The sequence below is a fragment of the Gopherus evgoodei genome, unplaced genomic scaffold (assembly GCF_007399415.2).
Source record: "Gopherus evgoodei ecotype Sinaloan lineage unplaced genomic scaffold, rGopEvg1_v1.p scaffold_52_arrow_ctg1, whole genome shotgun sequence".
Taxonomy (NCBI): domain Eukaryota; kingdom Metazoa; phylum Chordata; order Testudines; family Testudinidae; genus Gopherus; species Gopherus evgoodei.
This window is the reverse complement of record NW_022060073.1, coordinates 119,980-142,992: the sequence shown is the minus strand read 5'-3', so window position 1 is coordinate 142,992 and position 23,013 is coordinate 119,980. Positions and strand designations below refer to the sequence as shown.

Here is a 23,013-nt window from a genome sequence, read left to right as displayed (position 1 = left end):
CATGAAAGCTCATGCTCCAATACGTCTGTTAGTCTATAAAGTGCCACAGGACTCTTTCTTGCTTTATACCAATGATAGGAGACTGTGTAGCAAGCAAGAGGATTTGGATATTCTCACTGAGAAGAAATTTGTATAGTTGGCATTACTGAAACCTGGTGGGATGAGTCAAATGATTGGAATGTTAAAGTCACTGGTTATAATCTGTTTAGGAAGGAAAGAATGAACAAAAGAAGTGTTGGTGGGGGGTGGAAATCTGCATTTGACACTTTCTACTTAGATCATTATCAATAGCTAAGTGCAGAATCTTGAATGCATATGAATCAATATGCTAGCTAATGCAGCCCAGGAGGGGGTGCTCATAGGTGTCTGTTAAACCACTAAATCAAGAAAGCTACTTCTTAAGCACCTGTATGTAATGTGTGGAAAGTTAAAAATATGGTGTTATGGAGGGTTTCTGTTTGGAAGATGCACGTTAGAGGTCTCATGCAGCCTGTAGCAAAACGTCATGAGTTCTTCTTTGAGTGATTGCACATATCCATTCCAGTTAGGTGTGTGAGCACCGCATGCACGTTCGTCGGAGAAACTTCTACCCTAGCAACACTCGACCTGTCGGCTGGCCCATGAGGGCAGGGGATTAGACTCGATGACCTCTCGAGGTCCCTTCCAGTCCTAGAGTCTATGAATCACTAGTCTGCATGTGCTCAGACAGCGCCAAGAGACCCCTGAGCTCTGCTGGCCAATATGCACAAAGCTGCCTATGTGCTTACGCTGCCCCCCAGCAGCTGAGTGGTTTGGAGTCTTTGCCAGCAGGCCCCAATCCTGTGGGCATGCTTGGAGCACGCCTCAGACCTGACACCTGTCAGATCCCACAGCTGGAGGGCAGATGCAGGCCACTAAGAAGTAGGAGAGGGCAGCTGGCACCCACACAAAAGCCAGCAAGGGCCCAAGAAAAGCAGAAGAGAGGTATCAAGCGTGAGCATGAGAGAGAGGTGGTCTTAACTATTAGGCTAGGAACTACCTAAAGGGCTGGCCTGGCTTAGGAGCCTGGGTTCGAGGAGGAGGATCCCAGGTTGAATGAGGCAAGAATCTCTGGGCCTGTCAACCAGGTACATCACATCAGCCATTTAGGTATCCACGCCCCTCTCCTCTCCCCACTGCTCTCCTAGCTAGCTTTGATGTCTCCCTGCACAGCTTGCTGGCTTCTTAGGCACCTCAGTCTCCCCAAGAATTGTACAGGGCTGAGGATTCAACTGGACAGCAGGGCACCCCAGGACACGGGGGTTGCTGTACCTAGTACTGCAACACTAAAGTATCTCTGAGGAGCAAGGCCCTTGCGGCACCAGGCTCCTCCCAGGAATTTCTCTCCCCAAATTTGCCTGGTTATGGGGCAGGGTGGCACTGCATGGATCCTAGTGTACAAGGAGGGGGATTTCCCCTGCACAGTTCTGGTTCTGACAGGATGCTGGGTGGCAGGGAAGAGGCAACCCTGGCTAGGTCTCTCCTGCCTCATCCCCCAAGGTGCAGTTACACAGGCTACAGGGTTCACGCTTGCTGCCTTCAGTCAGCATCAAGTACAAAATTGCCCTAAGCTTTTAAAACCAGCCAGGCATGTGCCCTAGCTTAGCTCAAAAGCCTTTTGTTTCTCTGTTCTCCCTTCCCTCCCCATCCAGAACTGGCCTCCTCCATCCCTTCACACAACTGGGCCACTGTTGGTGCTGCAAGAGCTTTCTCATCTGCAGCTCCTGTCCCCTAGTACTCTGCTCTCCATAGCATGTTTCTCTGCCTCACTTACACTTATTTCAAGTCTGCTGAAAATGTACTTTCTTCCTTGCCACTACCTCCCCCTGCTTTGCCCTGGTGACTGATGCTGCCACAGAGCTGCAGCCAGTACATTTACACCAGCCACCCACTCTCTTGGATTTAACTGTGTCAAAGGGATAGAGTTCATTTTCACTTTTCCATAAGGAAAGTGGTGGAGGTGCCACCAACAGGACATTTCAAGCCAGGCTGCACAAAGCCCCAGAGAAGTCACACTGGGTGGAGCGGAGAGATAACAGGCCTAAGTAGTACATTGGAGGAGGATTGCTAGTGACCCCAATATGAAGGTTGCCTCACATTATACCCTCTCATTTCAGTTTTATCTGTGACATACATTAACTGTGCAGCCATTTCTGAGAACAAGCTTCAGGAACAGGTTAGATTGGTCAGTGCCAACATTTTCTGACCTCCTTCCCTGCCCCCCAAAACAGCTCTATCATCTCCAGATTTGGCTACAGGAACGTTGTCCTGGGATCAGCATGATACTCCATCCAGCTTTGTCTGAGTAAGCCATGGAAAATCTGCCATTTGCATCAGTTCAACTGCACTGCATGCCCTCTGCCTCGCTGCTCAAGGAATGAATCCCTCATTGCAGAGCTCGCTGCAGTGAATGAGTCAGGAGTTGCAGGAAGATTAAGGATGGTTTTATGGTTAAGATACTTGACTTTGACCCAGCCTAAGCTGGCATTTGACAAAACCTCCCCCCCTCCCACATCTTCAATTCACTTTAGGTCCTTTTGCAGTAAAGAGAGCACAGAAATGCCACCAACTTGATATCTGATGTCATTGCTTTACAAACACAGACTTCCAGCACATCTCAGGGGAAAATAAAATAAGGAAAAAGCCAGTTAATGAAATAAAATTATGCTGGGCCCCCAAACAAGATATTTTCTCAAACAACAGGGCTAATGCACTTCATCAAGCTGAACAAACCAAAGTATCAACTCAAATCCACCTCACACAGGAGAGTCTCAGATCAGCACTTTGCATAATATTCCAGTGGCTGCAAGGGAAGTGAAAAAGTATTAAATTCCAAATGACAACCTAAGCACACACCTGCCCTCATTGCCTACCAGCAATCTGTATAGGAATGTGTGACTTCTCCACAGCAACACAGTGACTTCTCACCATGCAGGAGCCCGACAGCTGCTGACTGAACAGGTGTCAAAAACTCCACCCGCCAGATGTGCTGGGACTTGCACCATGATCCAGGCTCTGATCAGCCAAATGTTTTAAGTTAGATTTGAATCTACAGAACCACAGAATTTCAAAACCTCACACCGCAAGAATTATGGCAAAATGACACTACTCCCTAAACACACCCCATAGTCACAGGCTTGAAGAACTGTGCGGGAGATCAAATGGCCCTCAGACACCACTGCTTTAAATTGTTGTCATTTATCCTCTGACACATCATCAATAAATTGCATTACCTTAGCATAATTTTTGTGGTCATATTTTACTAAGAGCGCTGCATAGTTTGCTAATCTAAATTGCAAAGTGGAAGAAGAACACACTTTGCAGCCAAAGGAGTCCAGTCTTTTGTTATCTTTGTCTGGAGTGGAAGCACTGGTATTTGTTTTGCTGATTGGCCATGTCAACCACTAGCAAATTGGGTGAGGGGTGTGTAAATAGAAACTCAGAACCCTTAGATAGAACAAATTATTTTTGGTCCAATCTCTTGCTAGTGGGGGTTATAATAGCTGGGGTCTGCCAAATAGTTTTAGCAGGTTCCATAATGGCCCCAGTAATTGGTAGGGCTATTTTGGTGGAGGTGGTAGCTTGCAGGATGCTGGTAAGATCGTGGTATGTTTCAGGTATCTCCTCCAGGATCATCTTGAGCTCTTCCACTACTCTCTGAAACAACCCTTGAAAGTGAGCGAGCTGGTGGGGGTACCATGGCATCTTGTGGTGTTATCGCTATAGAAGGGGTGTGTGGGGCAGTGTCCTTTGTAGGAGTGGCAGCCACTTCAGGTCTTGTCTGGGTTTCAGTGTAAGCAGGCAGTGGGGAGGATCTGACAGCTTTCCTCCAGGCATCCCGGGGAAGACCTGAGTGTGGTGCGGTGTAGGTCCATGGACCCCAGTGTGGCCATTGCCCCGGGGGGGTGGGGAGGAAGAGCATAGGTGGTTCCATCCAGAGAGTGCAATACCAGTGTGGATAGCCTTGAGGATATGGAGATCGTGCGGTAATGCATCTACTGGCTCTGGGGAGAGTATTGAGAGGAAAACATCTGATTATCTTCCTCTTCTTCTTCTTCCTCCTCCCAGACTCCACTGGAGGGGCTTGAAGTGGTAGGAGAGTACTGCAAGTAGGGTGCTAAAGATCTCAGTGATAAGCTGGTGCTGAGAAGAGAAGAGTCAGGAGCATGGGACACCCTTAACTCCTCTGGCTGTAAAAGCTGCAGTGGAGCGGAGTGACCAGGAGTCGGTGCTGATGTAGCTTGTGGAGGCAGAGTCTGCTGGGGCATCTGCTGGCACACCGAAGGGTCTCCCGGGGGTGCAAGTTGGCTCCGGAGAGTAGGAGCCCCTGAGGCAGGCACAGCAAGGGAGGCAGGAGACCCCAGGAGGCTCAGTGCTGAGAGCGGCGGCTGTAAAAGTGGCACCGCAGGATCAAAGGACAGTGCCGCAGCCGCCACTCGCGCTGTCGGCACCGTAGTAGTAAAGGTGACCGTAGGAGAGCTGAAAGAGCCGGGCAACTGGAAGTCCTGGGCCTTGGCACCGTGTAGTGGGGCAGCCGATTAACGGTCAGTGCTGGAGGTGCCTGCCGCATGAAAAGTGCTGAGTCATGGAGCTGGAGTCAGCAGAGACCAGAGACCCATAGACTCATAGACTCTAGGACTGGAAGGGACCCAGTCCCCTGCCCTCATGGCAGGACCAAATACTGTCTAGACCATCCCTAATAGACATTTATCTAACCTATTCTTAAATATCTCCAGAGATGGAGATTCCACAACTTCCCTAGGCAATCTATTCCAGTGTTTAACTACCTTGACAGTTAGGAACTTTTTCCTAATGTCCAACCTAAATCTCCCTTGCTGCAGTTTAAGCCCATTGCTTCTTGTTCTGTCATTGGAGGCTAAGGTGAACAAGTTCTCTCCCTCCTCCTGATGACACCCTTTTAGATACCTGAAAACTGCTATCATGTCCCCTCTCAGTCTTCTCTTTTCCAAACTAAACAAACCCAATTCCTTCAGCCTTCCTTCATAGGTCATGTTCTCAAGACCTTTCATCATTCTTGTTGCTCTTCTCTGGACCCTCTCCAATTTCTCCACATCTTTCTTGAAATGCGGTGCCCAGACCTGGACACAATACTCCAGTTGAGGCCTAACCAGCGCAGAGTAGAGCGGAAGAATGATTTCTCGTGTCTTGTTTACAACACACCTGTTAATGCATCCCAGAATCATGTTTGCTTTTTTTGCAACAGTATCACACTGTTGACTCATATTTAGCTTGTGGTCCACTATGACCCCTAGATCTCTTTCTGCCATACTCCTTCCTAGACAGTCTCTTCCCATTCTGTATGTGTGAAACTGGTTGTTCCTTCCTAAGTGGAGCACTTTGCATTTGTCTTTATTGAACTTCATCCAGTTTACCTCAGACCATTTCTCCAATTTGTCCAGATCATTTTGAATTTTGACCCTGTCCTCCAAAGCAGTTGCAATCCCTCCCAGTTTGGTGTCATCTGGAAACTTAATAAGCGTACCTTCTATGCCAACATCTAAATCGTTGATGAAGATATTGAACAGAACCGGTCCCAAAACAGACCCCTGCGGAACCCCACTTGTTAGACCTTTCCAGCAGGATTGGGAGGGGATGTGGGAGGGGAGGCAGGAGAATGGCTAGGGACTGAGAGAGGTGTGCTGGGTTCGGACAGGAGCTGCAGTAGCGAAAGGGAGATGAAATCTTCCTCTGGGCCTGCCTTTCATGAGAGAGACGTTGAGCACAGCCGCGACGCTGGCAAAGTGAGGATGGTGGAAAGGCTCAGGGCTCCCCCGGTGTTCTGTTGGAAAGCTCTCATCGCCCCCCGCTGGCTCCCCTTGGAAGCTGCAGCAGGTAACAGCTAGATGGAGTGAATCAGCTGCTGCCTCTTGCACCCTCCTGCTGCACAGGGAGCTGCAGGATTCCCACTGTCTGAAGTGTTTTCCCGTCATTGAGCCTACGCTCCAGGTTTTCCTTAAAATTTCTCAGTTACCACCTGTTCAGTTTCCTGGCAGGAGCAGCATGGGATACCATAGGGCAGGGCAGGCTCCTGCAGCCCCAGACCTTCTCCGCTGTGCCATGTCCTGCCTGGATCAGTGCTCAAGAGCACGGTGCTAAATGCCAGCACTCTTGGGAGCCCTGCTTGCATTAGCAAATACATGGTCAGTCCCACTGAGGGGCAGGGGGGCTGGGGTGAAATGCCATTGCAGACCAGGCTGGTGAGTGCTGTGTATCTGCCTCACTGGGTCTCTGGGCAATGGCAGGCTGAGAAGCAGGGCTGCCCGGGTGGGGGGAAAGTGGGGCAATTTGCTTGGGCCCCTGGAAAACTCTCGCGGGCCCTGGCCCCCGAAGCTTTTTCCACTCCAGGTCTTTGGCAGCAATTCGGTGGCAGGGGGTTCTTCCACCCTGGGACCTGCCACCGAAGTGCCAAGCCTTCGGCAGCAATTCGGCTGAAGACCCCAGGCCCCCTGAATTCTCTGGGTGGCCCTGCTGAGAAGTGCAGTCTAGGGGTGGGACATGCCGCTGATCTGTGCACGTGTGTGTTCTCAGGCGGTGGGGGCACGGGAGTGCAGCTAAAACTGCACTCCCTAGGAATGGCTCTAGGCACCAGAAAGCCAATAGCATGCTTGGGCAGCACAATTCCAGGGGCGGCATTCCAGGAGGCCTTTTTATTTTTTTTTTGCTTCTGCAGTTGTGCACTCTGAGGTTTTGGGGTATTTTTTTGCTTGAGGCAGCAAAAAATCTAGAACCGGCCCTGGCACTCTCTTCCCATCTGGGTCTGAAGCAGCAGGTAACTGTTGGATCCCGAAGCTGAGTGCATTCTTGGTGACCCCACTCGCCTGACTCTCACTGGTCAGCGTGTGTGGTGCTGGGTTAGGCCTTGCCTACTACAAGCCCAGGACAGACTGTATGCTTGCTCTCTAATTGCAGAGGTCCAGCAGATGGTTCATCGCTTCTCTCAGGAGGCCATTTCCAACTACAGCATCTTCCTGGTGGCTCCGCAGACAAGGACCCTGTATGTGGGAGCCAAGAACGCCATCTTCGCCCTGCCTTTGGAGTCAGTCAACCGGCCTGCCAAAATGGTGAGCACAAGACCCCAATCCTATGGGGCCGTCTGTAGCAGGGTGGGTGCATGTGGGGTGTGATCACACATGAGGTTATTTGTGCTGGCAGGGCGTGTGTGTATATAGGCTATTTTCGAATGGGGGAGGTGCGTGTCTGAGCCGAGGTGGAGTCTGTCTGGGTGGATTTCAGGAGATGCAACCAGGGACTCATAGGGACCGGGGAATGTGGATAGGGGGTGTAGACCTGATTGTGCACATCCTGGAGGTTACTGAGTTTTGTGGCACTGTCCATGGGTGCATTGCTGTGAGGGTGGGTAGGGGGTGTGGCTGTGGGTGCAGGTGCACAGGGATGATACACTCAGGGTAGAGGTGCATGCGGGGTTGTTGCTGTTGGGGCGTATGATACGAGTTTGGAAAATGAGATCTTGGGTGCTAGTTACCCCCTCCCCCACTGTCTGAGAAGAACTAAAGCAAATGAAATGTGTAGTCCAAAGGTGCCTAAAACCAAACAACCACAGAACATAACTCCGGACCCACCTGCCAGCAGCACAAACAGCTCTTACAAGACTGCACTACTGCAGTGAGGGAGGCCAAACAAGCTGCCTGCTCCTCCACAGTCCATGAGGCAGAATCGTTTTCATCAGGGCTGTTTCACTTAGTGAACTGGCTCATCAACCAGCCTGCACAGCCTGGACACTAGATCCAAGCACTGCTGTGATGAGCTGTCTGCACATTTCGCTGATAGGTCAACTGAAGATGAATGGAACTGACCCCAGCCAGATCATATTATCCACCCCATAACCTCAACTGAGAGTGGCCCCATCAGACATGCTGAAGCTCAAGAAGAGCCTAATGGAGGATCTAAATAGCATAGCTGCACACCATTACCACACAGATCTTTGTAAGCAAGCACATTTATTCTTAAGGTGAAAGCGTTACAGAAAAAAAATTAATAAAAAAAAGAACTTAAGCACATGCGAATAAGCTTACAGAGATCACACCCCACCCCAGTTCCAGCACAGGCTCTGGTAGGAGTCGAACCTTCAAACCCCACAAAAGGGTGTTTTGGTAATTAACAGTTCATAACAGTTTTAGCTCAGAACAGGCATCCCCATGAATCAGTTAGTCTTTCTTTATACAGCTTGGGCCTTTGATTTTTCAGGAGCAGGTAATAGTAGATAGTGGTTCCCTTCTCAGGATGTAGCTTCAAAAGATTAAACACAGACTGTGAATGGCTAGCCAACTACAAAAGCAGTTTCTCCTGCCTTGGTTTTCACACCTCAACTGCTAGAAGAGGGCCTCATCCTCCCTTATTGAACTAACTTTGTTATCTCTAGCCTGATTCTTGTTGCATATATATACCTGCCTCTGGAAATTTCCAATACATGCATCCGACGCAGTGGGTATTCACCCACGAAAGCTCATGCTCCAATACATCTGTTAGTCTATAAGGTGCCACAGGACTCTTTGCTGCTTCAAAAGACTAGATTTTTGCATACCCAGAGGAGGGAATTTGCGTTCATCTTCCCCCAGATGTTTCCCAAACAAACCACTTGACACTGTCCAAAAGTCCATTCTTGTCAGTCCCATTGTTCAGTACAGTCCTTTGAAGTTCATAACACTTTCCAGGGCTAACATCCTGTGTTCCCTCCTAGAGAGGTCACGTACAATCCTGGCTCACAACACACAACCTGTGCATTTAATATAATGGACACCAAAGATATTTAATATGATTTTTCCAGGATATTGCAGGGAATTACCATATTTGTCACAGCCAGTATTAAAACATCTTTGGAATATCTAAATATTATAACTTCCTAACTCAAAATGTGTTGCTTCCAGTATGGGGAATTCTATATTAGACCTCATCTTGACAGATACAGAGGAACTGATCACAGAACTAGAAATTAATGGTAGAAGAAAGAAATAATGGAGATATCCTGTCTCCTAGAACTGGAAGGGACCTTGAAAGGTCATTGAGTCCAGCCCCCCTTCCTTCACTAGCAGGACCAAGTACTGATTTTTGCCCTAGATCCTTAAGTGGCCCCCTCAAGGTTTGAACTCTCAAACCCTGGGTTTAGCAGGCCAATGCTCAAACCACTGAGCTATCCCTCTCCCTTCAGTACAAGTGATCACACTTATAATGTGCAAACAGAATAAAGTCTGCCACTGCCTCCTTCCTCTGGTGATGTCTGGCCCTCCTTTTGTCCCCCACCTCATGTGCTCTTCTGCAGTGTTGCCAACTCTTTTATGATTTTACTATGAGTCTCATGATACTTGGTGGCTTTCATAATGACCCAGCTCCTGGAGACAAGTGAGTATGTGAGAGACTTGGCTGGCATTTTCAGAAAGTCCGTTTGTAGCCCGCAGGGTTTGGAGAAAAGTTTACAGATGTGACATACGCTTGAACAGCTCAGAAACCAGAGAGAGCAAGAGCTCAAACTTGGTTTAAAAATCATGAGATTTTTTAAAATAAAATAATCTAATGACTTCTTGAGGCCTGGGTCATAATTTTTGAACTCCTGGGTGTGGCAGTACTGGAGATGTCACAATTTTGCCCTCTCTCCATCCATCTCTCAGCCCTTTGAGACCTGCAAGGCACAGCACTGCTGTCTGTCTGGCAGATTCTCTCCTCTCCCCCCCCCCCCCCCCGCATTATTCACACCAGGATCTTTTGGGGGCTATATCAAGTATCTTCTGTCCTGCCACTTCCAGCCTCTGCCTTCCCACTCCCCCTCCATCAGGTCTTTCTCTCCCCTACACCCTCCTGATAGCTTGTCCCTGACCACATCCCTCTGATTTTGATGCCTGGATCTCCCTCTTCTTCAGGGCCATCAGCCTCCTCTCGAGGTCCCTGTGCCAAACACAGCAATTTCCTGCAATATCCTAGAAGCGTCTCATTGAATTCATTTTTGTTCTTTGGAGTCTATTCATTAAATGCAAAGGTTGTGTGGTGGTGGTGTCCAGGATTCTACCGGATATCTCTAGGGGGGATACGTGATTTTTGGTTATAAATTAGGGACACATCAGTTGGAAGTAACAGGAGGAGGAGAAGGACCTCAGAATATTGGTTGATCACAGAATGACTGTGAGCTGCCAATGTGATATGGCCGTTAAAAAAGCTAACATGGTCTTGGGATGCATCAGACGAGGTCTTTCCAGTAAAGAAAGGAGGTGTTAGTACCGTTATACAAGGCACTGGTGAGACCTCATCTGCAATATTGTGTGCAGTTCTGGTCTCCCATGTTTAAGAAGGATGAATTCAAACTGGAACAGGAACAGAGAAGGACTACTAGGATGATCCGAGGAATGGAAAACCTGTCTTATGAAAGGAGACTCAAAGAGCTTGGCTTGTTTAGTCTAAAAGAAGGCTGAGGGTAGATATGATTGCTCTTTATAAATATATCAGAGGGATAAATAACAGGGAGGGAGAGGAATTATTTAAGCATAGTACCAATGTGGACACAAGAACATATGGATATAAACTGGACACTAGGAAGTTTAAACTTGAAATTAGACAAAGGTTTCTAATCATTAGAGGAGTGAAATTCTGGAACAGCCTTCTAAGGGGAGTAGTGAGGGCAAAAGACATATATCTGGCTTCAAGACTAAGCTTGATAAGTTTACGGAGGGGATGGTATGATGGGATAGCCTAATTTTGACAATTAATTGATCTTTGATTATTAGCAGGTAAATATGCCCAGTGGTCTGTGATGGGATGCTAGATGGGGTGGGATCTGAGTTACTGCAGAGAATTCTTTCCTGGGTGCTGGCTGGTGAGTCTTTCCCACATGCTTAGGGTTTAACTGATCGCCATACTTGGAGTCAGGAAGGAATTTTCCTCCAGGGCAGATTTGCAGAGGCCCTGGAAGTTTTTCACCTTCCTCTGCAGCATGGAGGATTCTCTGCACCTTGAGACGATTTGAGGACTTCAGTAACTCAGACATAGGTTAGGAGTTTGTTACAGGAGTGGGTGGATGAGATTCTGTGGCCTGCATTGTGCAGGAGGTCAGACTAGATGTTCATAATCATCCCTTCTGACCTTGAGTCTGAGTCTAAGAGATGTGAGCCCTGAAAATTGTTATGAACTCCAAAGGACTGTATTTGAACAATGGACCAGACAAGAATGGACTTTTCGACAGACAGGGTCTAGTGGCTTGCATGGGGAATATCTAAAGGACGGTGAATGCAAATTCCCACCTCTGATTATGTAAAAACTCTCCTTTTTGAAGCATGACCTGATTACCTGCTCCTAGAATCTGAAGATCAAAGGCCCGAGCTATATAAAGGAAAGACTAACTGATGCCTGGGGTGCTTGTTCTGAGCTAAAGCTGTTATGAACTTTGTAACCCCGGGAAAACTCCTTTGTGGCATTTGAAGGACTGACTCCTCCCAGAGCCCTCTCTGGAGTTGGGGGTGGTCTCTGAGCTTACTAGTGTGTGCAAGATCTTTTACTGTTTTAATGTTTTCTCTGTAATCCTTTTGCCTTAAGACTAAATGTACTTGCTTAGAAAGAGCTGTGTGGTAACTTAAACTATGGGCAATTACGCTGTTTGGAGCCTCTGAAGAGAAAGGAAAGTGTGGACAGTGGCCTGTTTAGGCAGGCTGGCTTGCTAGGAATATGCAATGCTGTTATAGCCCTGTTGGTCCCAGGATTTTAGAGGGACAAAGTGGGTGAGGCAATATTTTTATTGGACCAACTTGGTGAGAGCTCTGCTTTAGGTCTGGGAAACTAACTCAGAGTGTCACTGCTGGGAGTAACATGGTGTAGACGGGACCATGCAGCCTGAAAAAACCCTGGTCAGGAGGTGGGGAGAAGTGCGGGTCTCTGCCCAAGAGAGGTGACAACTGAGGAGCTATGAGCCTACAGTGGGTTTGCTCAAGGGAGTACAGAGGAGGAACACAGATGCAGTTGCCCTGAAGTGTGACAATCCAGTCTCACCTACTAGTCTTCCACCTCCTCTTTTCTTGCCTCGTCTTACCTCTCAAGGCTGGATCAAGTCAGCCACTCGCCCAGCCAAGCACCTCTCAATTTCTGCATTGCCCCTCTGGCCACTGTCTTGTTTCCATTAGCATCGCTCACTATCCCGGTGATGGGGCCTCTGCACATTCCAGTCCATTGATGGCCATGACCTCTTTGCAGGTCTAGCTCTCTCCTCCACTGAGTGTTGTAGAATCCCTCTACCTAGGGGGATACAAATGCATTTTTGTTTTTTTTTACTTAAATACTTTTCTAAAAATACTTTTTTAAAAATTTAATTTGAAAAGATTGCAACCTATACTAGGGCCTAGACTTACTCTGATATAATTTACATAAAATAGTACTCGTGCAGTATGTTTGCTGTCAAAGTTTTAAAGAAAATTAAAGCCCTGAACTGGTGGACGTCACCTGGAACCAGAGTTCGCGGAAGTGCTAAGCCAGCAGGTTCAGAGAATATTTGCTTCACTTCAGCTTATTCAACTAGTTCATTCAAGGTTGAGAAGCTGATTGGGAGTTGAAAAAGCTGGACCATTGGTTTTCTTCTTTGAGTGACTGCACATGTCTGTTCCACTTAGGTGTACACGTACTCAAGCCAGAGAGCTTTCTGTAGTAGTGCCTGTCAGAGTGGAGCATATGCCCTTTGCTTCCTCATGCCTTCAGCCAAGGTTAGAAAAGGCAGAGCTACCCTGAACCTCCCTCAATTCCTTCTCACTGCCTTGGGCTACAAGTTGGAGCTGCTTGTAAGGATTTTCACTTTTTTGTGTGTGTGCAAATAATAGATTGTAGTTGATGTAAATAGTGCTTTTGCTGGTTTTGTCTCTGCAATGGGGTGTACAGTAACTCCTCACTTTAAGTCGTCCTGGTTAGCGTTGTTTTGTTGCTGATCAACTAGGGAACATGCTCATTTAAAGTTGTGCAATGCTCCACTTTTACGTTGTTTGTCTTTCTACTTTCTCAACAGCTGGCAGCCTCCCTGCACTCCCCCTCCCCACAGCATGTCCTACCTGCCGGCAGACCCCATGGATCAGCGCCTTCCTCCTCCTGCCCCCCCGGAACAATCAGTTGGCTTGCAGCATTTCGGGGGCAGGAGGGGGCAGGAGGAGGACTTGCCACGCAAGGTCCCCCCTGCCTCCCCAACGCCGCAAGCCAGCTGATTGCCCTGGGCAGGAGGCACGGAGGAGAGAGGGAGAGCCTGCTTGCTGAGTCCTTGCTCCTCCCTCCTCCCACCTGCACCCTAAACACCTCAAGCCAGCTAATTGCCCCAGGCAGGTGGGAAGGGGGAGGAGCGAGGACTCAGCGTGCCTCCCTCCTCCCTCCCCTGCCTCCTGCCGGCGGCAGTCAGCTGGCTTGTGGCATTTAGAAGGGAAGGGAGGGAGGAGCGAGGACGCAGTTTGGGAAGTAAAGGGGGAGGACGTGGGGGGAGAAGAGGCAGGTCAAGGATCGGGGTTTGGGGGAAGGGGGGGAATGGGTGGGCTGAGTGAACCCCCCCGCCCCCCTGCCTCTGGTGCCTGCAGAGTAGGGGAAGCTGCTGCGCAACGTGCTTCTCCCAACCTACAGCACCTTCAGCCTCCTTGCCTGCCTCATCTCCGGTGCCAGTAGGCTGTGCCCGTGTGGGCTGAGCCGGGGGCACCTCCCAACTATAGTACTGTATGTACTGTATGCTTGTAAACACACAGCACGTACACACTACTCTCCCCCCCCTCCATTGTAGTATTAAATTGCTTGTTTAAAATATATATATAATGCCTTTTGTCTGGCAAAAAACATTTCCCTAGAACCTAACCCCCCCACTATTTACATTAATTCTTATGGGGAAGTTGGATTCACTTAACGTTTTTCAGGCACATAACTACAATGTTAAGTGAGGAGTTACTGTGTTAGGACCAGAGGCCCCCTGCTGGAGGCCTTGTGGTCCTACCACGCCCCATCCCAGAAAGGAGCAGTGGAGGTGAGTCCTCCAAGCTGACCAGAGCAGCTGTGTGGGATGCAGTCAGTCAGAAAGCGGCTGTAGAGAAACAGCCAGTTAGGGCCTAGAAAGCTCATATAAAAGGAGCTGCAGGGCCAGTGTGAGTCAGTCTGACAGAGACCAGAGGAGCAGGAATTTGCTCCTGGGTGGGACTTATCTTAGGGCTGAAGTCTCATTTAAGGGAGAAGATGAGGGCCTGTGGGGAAGTGGCCCAGGGAAACAGTAGCAATTAGTTATATGGACACAGCAAGGGGCTGCTACTTATATGTTCTCTGGAGTTGAGTTGGGACCTGGAGTAGTGGGCAGGCCTGTGTCGTCCCTTCCTCCCCCTCCCCCCCCCCGCCCCTGCCATCAGCCACAAGTGGAGTGGCCTAATCCCAGAGAGGGGAATTTGTTTAAGCCCTGAGGAAGGGAGTTAAAACAGGCCTGGAAAAGGGGCTGAATATTGAACTTCGGTACACCCCCCAGAGGTCATGGTGGATTCTCCATCCCTGACAGTTTTAAAATCAAGAGTGGATATTTTTCCAGAAGGTATGCTCTAGGAATTAGGTTTGGGAGGTTCTCTGGCCTGTTGTACAGGAGGTCAGACTAGATGATCACAATGGTCCCTCTTGGCCTTGGAATCCATGAATCTGTGACCAGCAGTTTTGACTCGAACACTCTCACTGGCTAACCTGCTGTTGTGTTGTAGGTAACGCCTGACCCCACGCAAATTGACAACTCATTCTCAGAGTGCCCAAGCAACTTCACTGGCCTTCTTACGGAATGTATCTATACTGGACATTTGCAAAGCAGCAACTTGGTTGTCAGCACAGACCTCCACTAAGCCTTATGCTATTGCTTGAGCCTCTAGAGCTGACATGGGCTTGGGAGAGCAGTGCTGCAATCCCTTTTCAAACAGACTCCAAGCTCTGACCCCCCCACACCCCCGCTTGAGAGTCTGCCTGAGAATCACCTAGGTGGAATGGACATGTGCAATCAATCGAAGAAAGGTTACGTGCTGTGTTGTAACTTGTTCTTTGAGATGTTCTTGCACATGTCTGTTCTACCACTCACCCTACTTTCCCTCTGCTTCAGAGTCTATTTCATTGCTATTCCAGTGCGAAGGAGCTGAGGGAGGGTCAGGGTGTGTCTGCCCTTTGTATTCTTGGCTAGAAGCATAAGCAGGTGCAGGGCACATGCTCTGCCCCAGTAGGTACCGCTACAGAGAAAAGTCAGGTTCAAATGCACACTCCAGAGTGGAATAGACATGAGCAATACATCTCAAAAACAATGGTTGCAAAACAGGAAAGTAACCGATTTTCCTCCTTCAATGTATGGATAAAAATGAGATGTGAGAGGATGAGGTCTACTATTTCAAAAACCTTGAAGAATATGGTGACCAGAAACAAGAATTAAATTCACTAACTAAAGATTGTTTCCTTTGTTTAATAAATCAGCTTTAAATGTAAAACGTGTTGATAATCTGATTTTTTTTTTTTGATTATTTATCCTGCACATTTAAGGTAGTTTTGTTTAACTAATTAAATTATTTTAAATGCTGTTTTTTGTGTGTATTAATTGAATTTGATTTTCCATCCAAATAGAGCTTGACACAAATCAAGTGTGTGTGGGGAGGGGAGTCAATCTTGTTACATATGCATCATTCACCATTTTCTAATATCATAAAGTAAAAAAAAAAAAAAAAAAAAAAATTGAAACTGAATATATGTAAGTTAATCTATATAATTACTTAAATAAATGTGTATTGATACAGTGTATCCTCCTGGTTAGCAAAAAATGCCAAATTTAGTGTGAAGGCTATATTCAGTTACAGATCATCAACATGTTTTAATGGCCATCAGCCAGTGATGATCAGCCTTTCTTTAGGAAAATAACTAAAGTACAAAAGCAAAAGAGATTAACATGGGTGATTTAACTCAATCTCTCCTGCCTCTGCCCCAATGTCCTGTGCATCGCTTCCACTCCTGTAGTATCAACCACTCCGGGGAGAACTTCACAACTGCACAGACAAATTCACTCTCTCCTCCTCTGTCTCTGCAATTGGCAGTACTCTTGCAGACATTTGCCCTTGTTGCCTACTCACAACCTAGGACTACCTCCCCCCTCTCTGTATGATCTTGAGACTGTGCAAAGAAAATGATTCACTGTGAGGTCCCTCGTTCACTTTTTACCTCTAGCTCCTCCACATTGACCTCAACCCCTCCTGGCTGCTAAACTCTCTCACCACAGCTTCCTGCCCTCTTCTTGGACAATATGAACATGCTCTGGTCTCCATGCCTCTTGTCTTCATCCCCTGGCTGCTCTGCCCCAGTTCCATACTGGATCCCCTTCTTCCAGTTCCTGATGCTGCTGTCACCCTGGCTTCATGGCCAGGCCTTGGCGGTACTCTTGCCTCATCCTCCTTGACAGCTCAGTTGCTTTTGGCACCATCGATTGCACTCTCCTCCATCTAATTCTGCCCTCCCATGGCTTCCACAGTACTATCTTGTCCTGAATCCTCCTGTCTCTTGGCTTTGACAGAACAAGGAATAATCGTCTCAAGCTGCAGTGGGGGAAGTTTAGGTTGGGTATTAGGAAACACTATTTCACTAGGAGGGTGGTGAAACACTCGAATGGGTTACCTGTGGAGATGGTGGAATCTCCTTCCTTAGAGTTTTTTAAGGTCATGCTTGACAAAGCCCTGGCTGGGATGATTTAGTTGGGAATTGGTCCTACTTTGAGCAGGGGATTGAACTAGATACCTCCTGAGGTCCCTTCCAACCCTGATATTCTATGATTCTACTGCTCCTCTCCCACCCTCTTGCCATAGGACTCCATAGAGCTCGACCCTGGACTTTTCTTTCTTTTTCTCTTCTCTCTCTCTGTTTTTTAACACCTTCTTGCTAGGTGACCTCGTCTGCTGACCCAGCTTCAGCTACCATCCTTGTGCTGATGTCTCGCAGATCTTGCTGCTCTGCTCCTGCCTCCTTCCATCCATCGCACACTTCAGCACATCTCTCTGTCTCACCTGCCAAAACCAAGCTCCTGATCTTCCCTTGAAAACACCCCATCCTCCTTGTCACATGATTGTCACTTTAGACGCCTTCCTCTCCCCTCATACCCAGACTATTTTTCCTAAATAACACCTCTAAGATCCAGCCTTTTTCTCTGTTCACACTGGGAAAACCCTCCTGGCCCCTCTCCACCCTTATCACTGCATTTCCCTCCTCTTCAGCCTCCTGGACACTCACCCCACACCTCATGAACTCTTCTCCATTCAAATGCAGCTGCTGGGATCATCTTACTGGCCAGGCACTTGGAAAAACCTACCCCTTCCACAGGTCCCTCTGTTGGCTCCCCATGTTCTACAGCATGTTAGATGCCTATATACAAATGCGAGAAGTATGGGTAATAAGCAGGAAGAACTGGAAGTGCTAATAAATAAATACAGCTATGACATTGTTGGCATCACTGAAACATGGTAGGATAATACACGATTGGAATGTTGGTGTGGATGTGTATAGTTTGCTCAGGAAGGATAGACAGGGGGAAAAAGGGAGGAGGTGTTGCCTTATATATTAAAAATGTACACACTTGGACTGAGGTGGAGATGGACATAGGAGATGGAAGTGTTGAGAGTCTCTGGGTTAGGATAAAAGAGGTAAAAAACATGGGTGATGTCGTGCTAGGAGTCTACTACAGGCCACCCAACCAGGTGGAAGAGGTGGATGAGGCTTTTTTTAAACAACTAACAAAATCGTCCAAAGCCCAAGATTTGGTGGTGATGGGGGACTTCAACTATCCAGATATATGTTGGGAAAATAACACTGCGGGGCACAGACTATCCAATGAGTTCCTGGACTGCATCGCAGACAACTTTTTATTTCAGAAGGTTGAAAAAGCTACTAGGGGGGAAGCTGTTCTAGGCTCGATTTTAACAAATAGGGAGGAACTTGTTGAGAATTTGAAAGTAGAAGGAAGCTTGGGTGAAAGTGATCATGAAATCATAGAATTTGCAATTCTAAGGAAGGGTAGAAGGGAGTACAGCAAAATAGAGACAATGGATTTCAGGAAGGCGGATTTTGGTAAGCTCAGAGAGCTGATAGGTAAGGTTCCATGGGAATCAAGACTGAGGGGAAAAACAGCTGAGGAGAGTTGGCAGTTTTTCAAAGGGATGCTATTAAGGGTCCAAAGGGATGCTATTAAGGGTCCAAAAGCAAGCTATTCCAATGGGTAGGAAAGATAGAAAATGTGGCAAAAGACCACCTTGGCTTAACCACGAGATCTTGCATGACCTACAAAATAAAAAGGAGTCATATAAAAAATGGAAACTAGGTCAGATCACAAAGGACGAATATAGGCAAACAACACAGGAATGCAGGGGAAAGATTAGAAAGGCAAAGGCACAAAATGAGCTCAAACTAACTATGGGAATAAAGGGAAACAAGACTTTTTATCAATACGTTAGAAGTAAGAAGAAGACCAAGGACAGGGTAGGCCCACTGCTCAGTGAGAAGAGAGAAACAGTAGCAGGAAACTTGGAAATGGCAGAGATGCTTAATGACTTCTTTGTTTCGGTCTTCACCAAGAAGTCTGAAGGAATGTCTAACATAGTGAATGCTTATGGGAAGGGGGTAGGTTTAGAAGATAAAATAAAAAAAGAACAAGTTAAAAATCACTTAGAAAATTAGATGCCTGTAAGTCACCAGGGCTTGATGAAATGCATCCTAGAATACTCAAGGAGTTAATAGAGGAGGTATCTGAGCCTCTAGCTATTATCTTTGGAAAGTCATGGTAGACGGAAGAGATTCCAGAAGACTGGAAAAGGGCAAATATAGTGCCCATCTATAAAAAGGGAAATAAAAACAACCCAGGACACTACAGACCAGTTAGTTTAACTTCTGTGCCAGGGAAGATAATGGAGCAAGTAATTAAAGAAATCATCTGCAAACACTTGGAAGGTGGTAAGGTGATAGGGAATAGCCAGCATGCATTTGTAAAGAACAAATCGTGTCAAACCAATCAGATAGCTTTCTTTGATAGGATAATGAGCCTTGTGGATAAGGGAGAAGTGGTGGATGTGGTATACCTAGACTTTAGTAAGGCATTTGGTACGGTCTCACATGATATTTTTATCGATAAGCTAGGCAAATACAATTTAGACGGGGCTACTATAAGGTGGGTGCATAACTGGCTGGATAACCGTACTCAGAGAATAGTTATTAGTGGTTCACAATCCTGCTGGAAAGGTCTAACAAGTGGGGTTCCACAGGGGTCTGTTTTGGGACCGTCTCTGTTCAGTATCTTCATCAACGACTTAGATGTTGGCATAGAAAGTATGCTTATTAAGTTTGCAGATGATACCAAACTGGGAGGGATTGCAACTGCTTTGGAGGACAGGGTCAAAAATTCAAAATGATCTGGACAAATTGGAGAAATGATGTGAGGTAAACAGGATGAAGTTCAATAAAGATAAATGCAAAGTACTCCACTTAGGAAGGAACAATCAGTTTCACACATACAGAATGGGAAGAGACTGTCTAGGAAGGAGTATGGCAGAAAGAGATCTAGGGGTCATAGTGGACCACAAGCTAAATATGAGTCAACAGTGTGATACTGTTGCAAAAAAAGCAAACGTGATTCTGGGATGCATTAACAGTGTGTTGTAAACAAGACATGAGAAGTTATTCTTCCGCTTTACTCTGTGCTGGTTAGGCCTCAACTGAAGTATTGTGTCCAGTTCTGGGCACTGCATTTCAAGAAAGATATGGAGAAATTGGAGAGGGTCCAGAGAAGAGCAACAAGAATGATGAAAGGTCTTGAGAACATGACCTATGAAGGAAGGCTGAAGGAATTGGGTTTGTTTAGTTTGGAAAAGAGAAGACTGAGAGGGGACATGATAGCAGTTTTCAGGTATCTAAAAGGGTGTCATCAGGAGGAGGGAGAAAACTTGTTCACCTTACCCTCTGATTATAGAACAAGAAGCAATGGGCTTAAACTGCAGCAAGGGAGATTTAGGTTGGACATTAGGAAAAAGTTCCTAACTGTCAGGGTGGTTAAACACTGGAATAAATTGCCTAGGGAGGTTGTGGAATCTCCATCTCTGGAGATATTTAAGAGTAGGTTAGATAAATGTCTATCAGGGATGGTCTAGAAGTATTTGGTCCTGCCATGAGGGCAGGGGACTGGACTCGATTACCTCTCAAGGTCCCTTCCAGTCCTAGAGTCTATGAATCAAATCAATGTCTTTGTCCTCCCCTTTGGCTCTCTTCCCAGCCCTCCCCTATATCCCCGCTTCTCTTCTTTCTCATCTTATTGTTACTCCCCTCAAACTCCAACTTGTCTGCCTGTTGGGCAGCTTCTCACACTGTTTTCTCCCCACCACCACCACCACCACATTTGTGGCCCCCTCAAGAGCTACTCCTGCACTCTGAGTGTTTTTCCCAGACCTAAACAAGAGCTCTAAGTAGCTGGAAAGCTCGTCTCTTTCACCAGCAGAAGTTGGTCCAATACAAGGTATTACCTCACTCTCCTTGTGTCTCCAATACCCTAGGACCAACCCAGCTACAGCAACACTGCATACATCAGCTGTAAGCAGTCAAGCACTTAACTGTGGATGGGCTGAGTCTGAGCTGGGGTAAAGGGCTCTTATTTAAAATATATGCTCTGGTTCAAATGGCAAAGGGTTCTATTGATGTTCTCTGGCCCATGCTGTATGGGAGACCAGACTAAAGGATCACAGTAGTCTGTTCTGGGATTAGAATCTGTGACAGTGAAGGTGTCCATGTTGGCTTTGGCTGCTCCTTCCTCCTGTCTGGGTTTGTCAGCTGCTTGGGCAAGGAGTGTCTCCCCAGTGACTGTGCAGTGCCCAACAGCTGGGCTCCAATCCTGTGTGCAGCACAGGCAGTGCTGAGGGCGGATGTCCTGCAGTGCTTGAAGGATAATTGACATTGAAGTTTCTTGCTTTTTTTCAGATCTCCTGGGAAGTGCCTAAGAATCATCGAGATTCCTGCACAAGGAAGGGGAAAAAAGAGGCAGGTACCGGGGTAGGGTAGGGCTGTGGGGCAGCCCCTTGTAGTTCTTTTCACAGTATGCTGAGTCACCAGGCTGTAGGCTCTGAATGTATGCAGAAGGAGGCTGAGTCAGGATCATAGATTTTAGGATTGGAAGGGACCTCGAGAGGTCATTGAGTCCAGTCCCCTGCCCCCCATGTTCTAGACTGTTTTCCTCCTCCCAGGGGTTCCAGGGCAATGTGTGGATCACATTTGGTCCTAAAACAGCAGCCTATGTTCAGTGTGATCTTTGAGGAAGAAGGCCGTCCTGGTTACAAAACCTGCCTTGTTTAGAGGGAAGACACCTACAAAAATACAGCATATAACACATGGAAGAAAGGGGAAATTGATAGTAATGAATGTAAATAAGAAGTTAGGAATTGTAGACAACTGATTAGGGAAGTACAGTATCACAAGCAGAAATCTATATGGCCAGCAGATTTAAAGGCAATAAGGAGTTCTTAAAATATATTAGGAACAAAAATAATCCTGACAATGGTAATTCAGTAAAGGCCAAACTATTCAGTAACTATTTCTGTTCTGTATTTGAGGAAGAACAGATGATACAATCTCATCATATGGTTATAACACTCTTTCCGTTCCAGTTGTATCTCTGGAAGATGTTAAGGCAGAAGCTATTAAAGTCAGATTTTTTAAATCACCTGGTCCAGATAAAACTCTTGGATACAAGTTAAAAGAGCTGGATGACAAGCTCGCTGGACCATTAATGTAGATTTTCAGTAAGTCTTGGTGTGCTCAGGAAGTTCCAGGAAACTGGGAGACAGCTAATGTGGCAATTTTTAAGAAGGGGAAAACAGGATGACCCGGGTAATTATAGGCCTGTCAGTCTGATGTTCATCCCAGGCAAGATAATGGAGTGACTGATCGAGGGCTCAGTTAATAAAAGAGGATAATATGATTAAGGCTGCGAATTTGTCACAGAAGTCACAGATTCCTTGGCTTCTGAGAGTTCTGCAGTGGCCGGTGTGTCTCGTCTGTGGGCCACCTGAGCAACTCAGGCAGCCCCCTGGGCCAGTCACACTGTCTGCTGCTGGGGCAGTCTCGGGCCACCGCACCCGCCTCCCCTAGCACCAGTGGGGGGTGGGAGGGGAGGGGTCCCTGGCCATGCACTGCCTCCTACCTTCCCCCAGCGCTCGCGGTGCCTCCAGGCTGCCCCCCCACCCCCCAAGATTTAGTCAGGGATATGTAGTGCAAGTCATGGGCCATGAATTTTTGTTTACTGCCTGTGACCTGTCCATGACTTTGACTAAAAATACTCGTGACTAAAATGTAGCCTTAAATATGATTAATGCTAATCAACATGGATTTATGGAAAATAGATTCTGTCAAACTAATGTGAAATATAGATATATATTTACAAGATCACAAGCTTGTTTGATAAAGGTAATAGCATTGCTGTAATACACTTACACTTCTGTAAGCAATTTGATTTTGTGCTGCGTGGCAGTTTGATTTAAAAAAACCTAGATCAATTTAAAATTAAGATGGCACACATTCAATTGATTAAATATTGGCTAACTCATAGGTCTCAATTTAATTATAAATAGGGAATTCTCATCAAGCAGGTGTATTTCCAGTGGGGTCTCACAGGGATCAATTCTTTGCCCTTTGAAGTTTAACATTTAAATCAGTGACCTGGAAGAAAACACAATGATCACTGATAAAATTTGCATATGAGCAAAACCTAGGGTAAATGAGGAGGACAAGTCACTGATTCAGAGCGATCTTGGTTCCTAGGTATGCTGGATGCAAGCAAAGAATGTATGTTTTTAGTACAGTGAAATGTAAATAAATGATAACGTTAAGAATGGCCACTCTGGGTCTAGCCTTGTATCCTGTCTCTGAGAATGGTCACTGCCAGATAGTTCAGAAAGAGTGAGCAGAACAGGGCAATTGTCAAGTGATCCATCCCCTGTTGGCCAGTTCCAG

The 23,013-nt window shown here is 46.9% G+C and overlaps 1 protein-coding gene across 2 annotated transcripts in view; it reads left to right on the top strand.

The window, feature by feature from the left end:
* The window catches only part of SEMA4F (ssemaphorin 4F), a 180,725-nt gene that overhangs the window by 49,510 nt on the left and 108,202 nt on the right, over positions 1 to 23,013 (top strand). For both annotated transcript variants that reach the window (XM_030547104.1, XM_030547105.1), the window contains exons 2-3: positions 6,949 to 7,100; positions 20,986 to 21,049. In XM_030547104.1, coding sequence (XP_030402964.1) covers positions 6,949 to 7,100; positions 20,986 to 21,049 — 216 coding nt within the window. The remainder of the gene's footprint in view (positions 1 to 6,948; positions 7,101 to 20,985; positions 21,050 to 23,013) is intronic.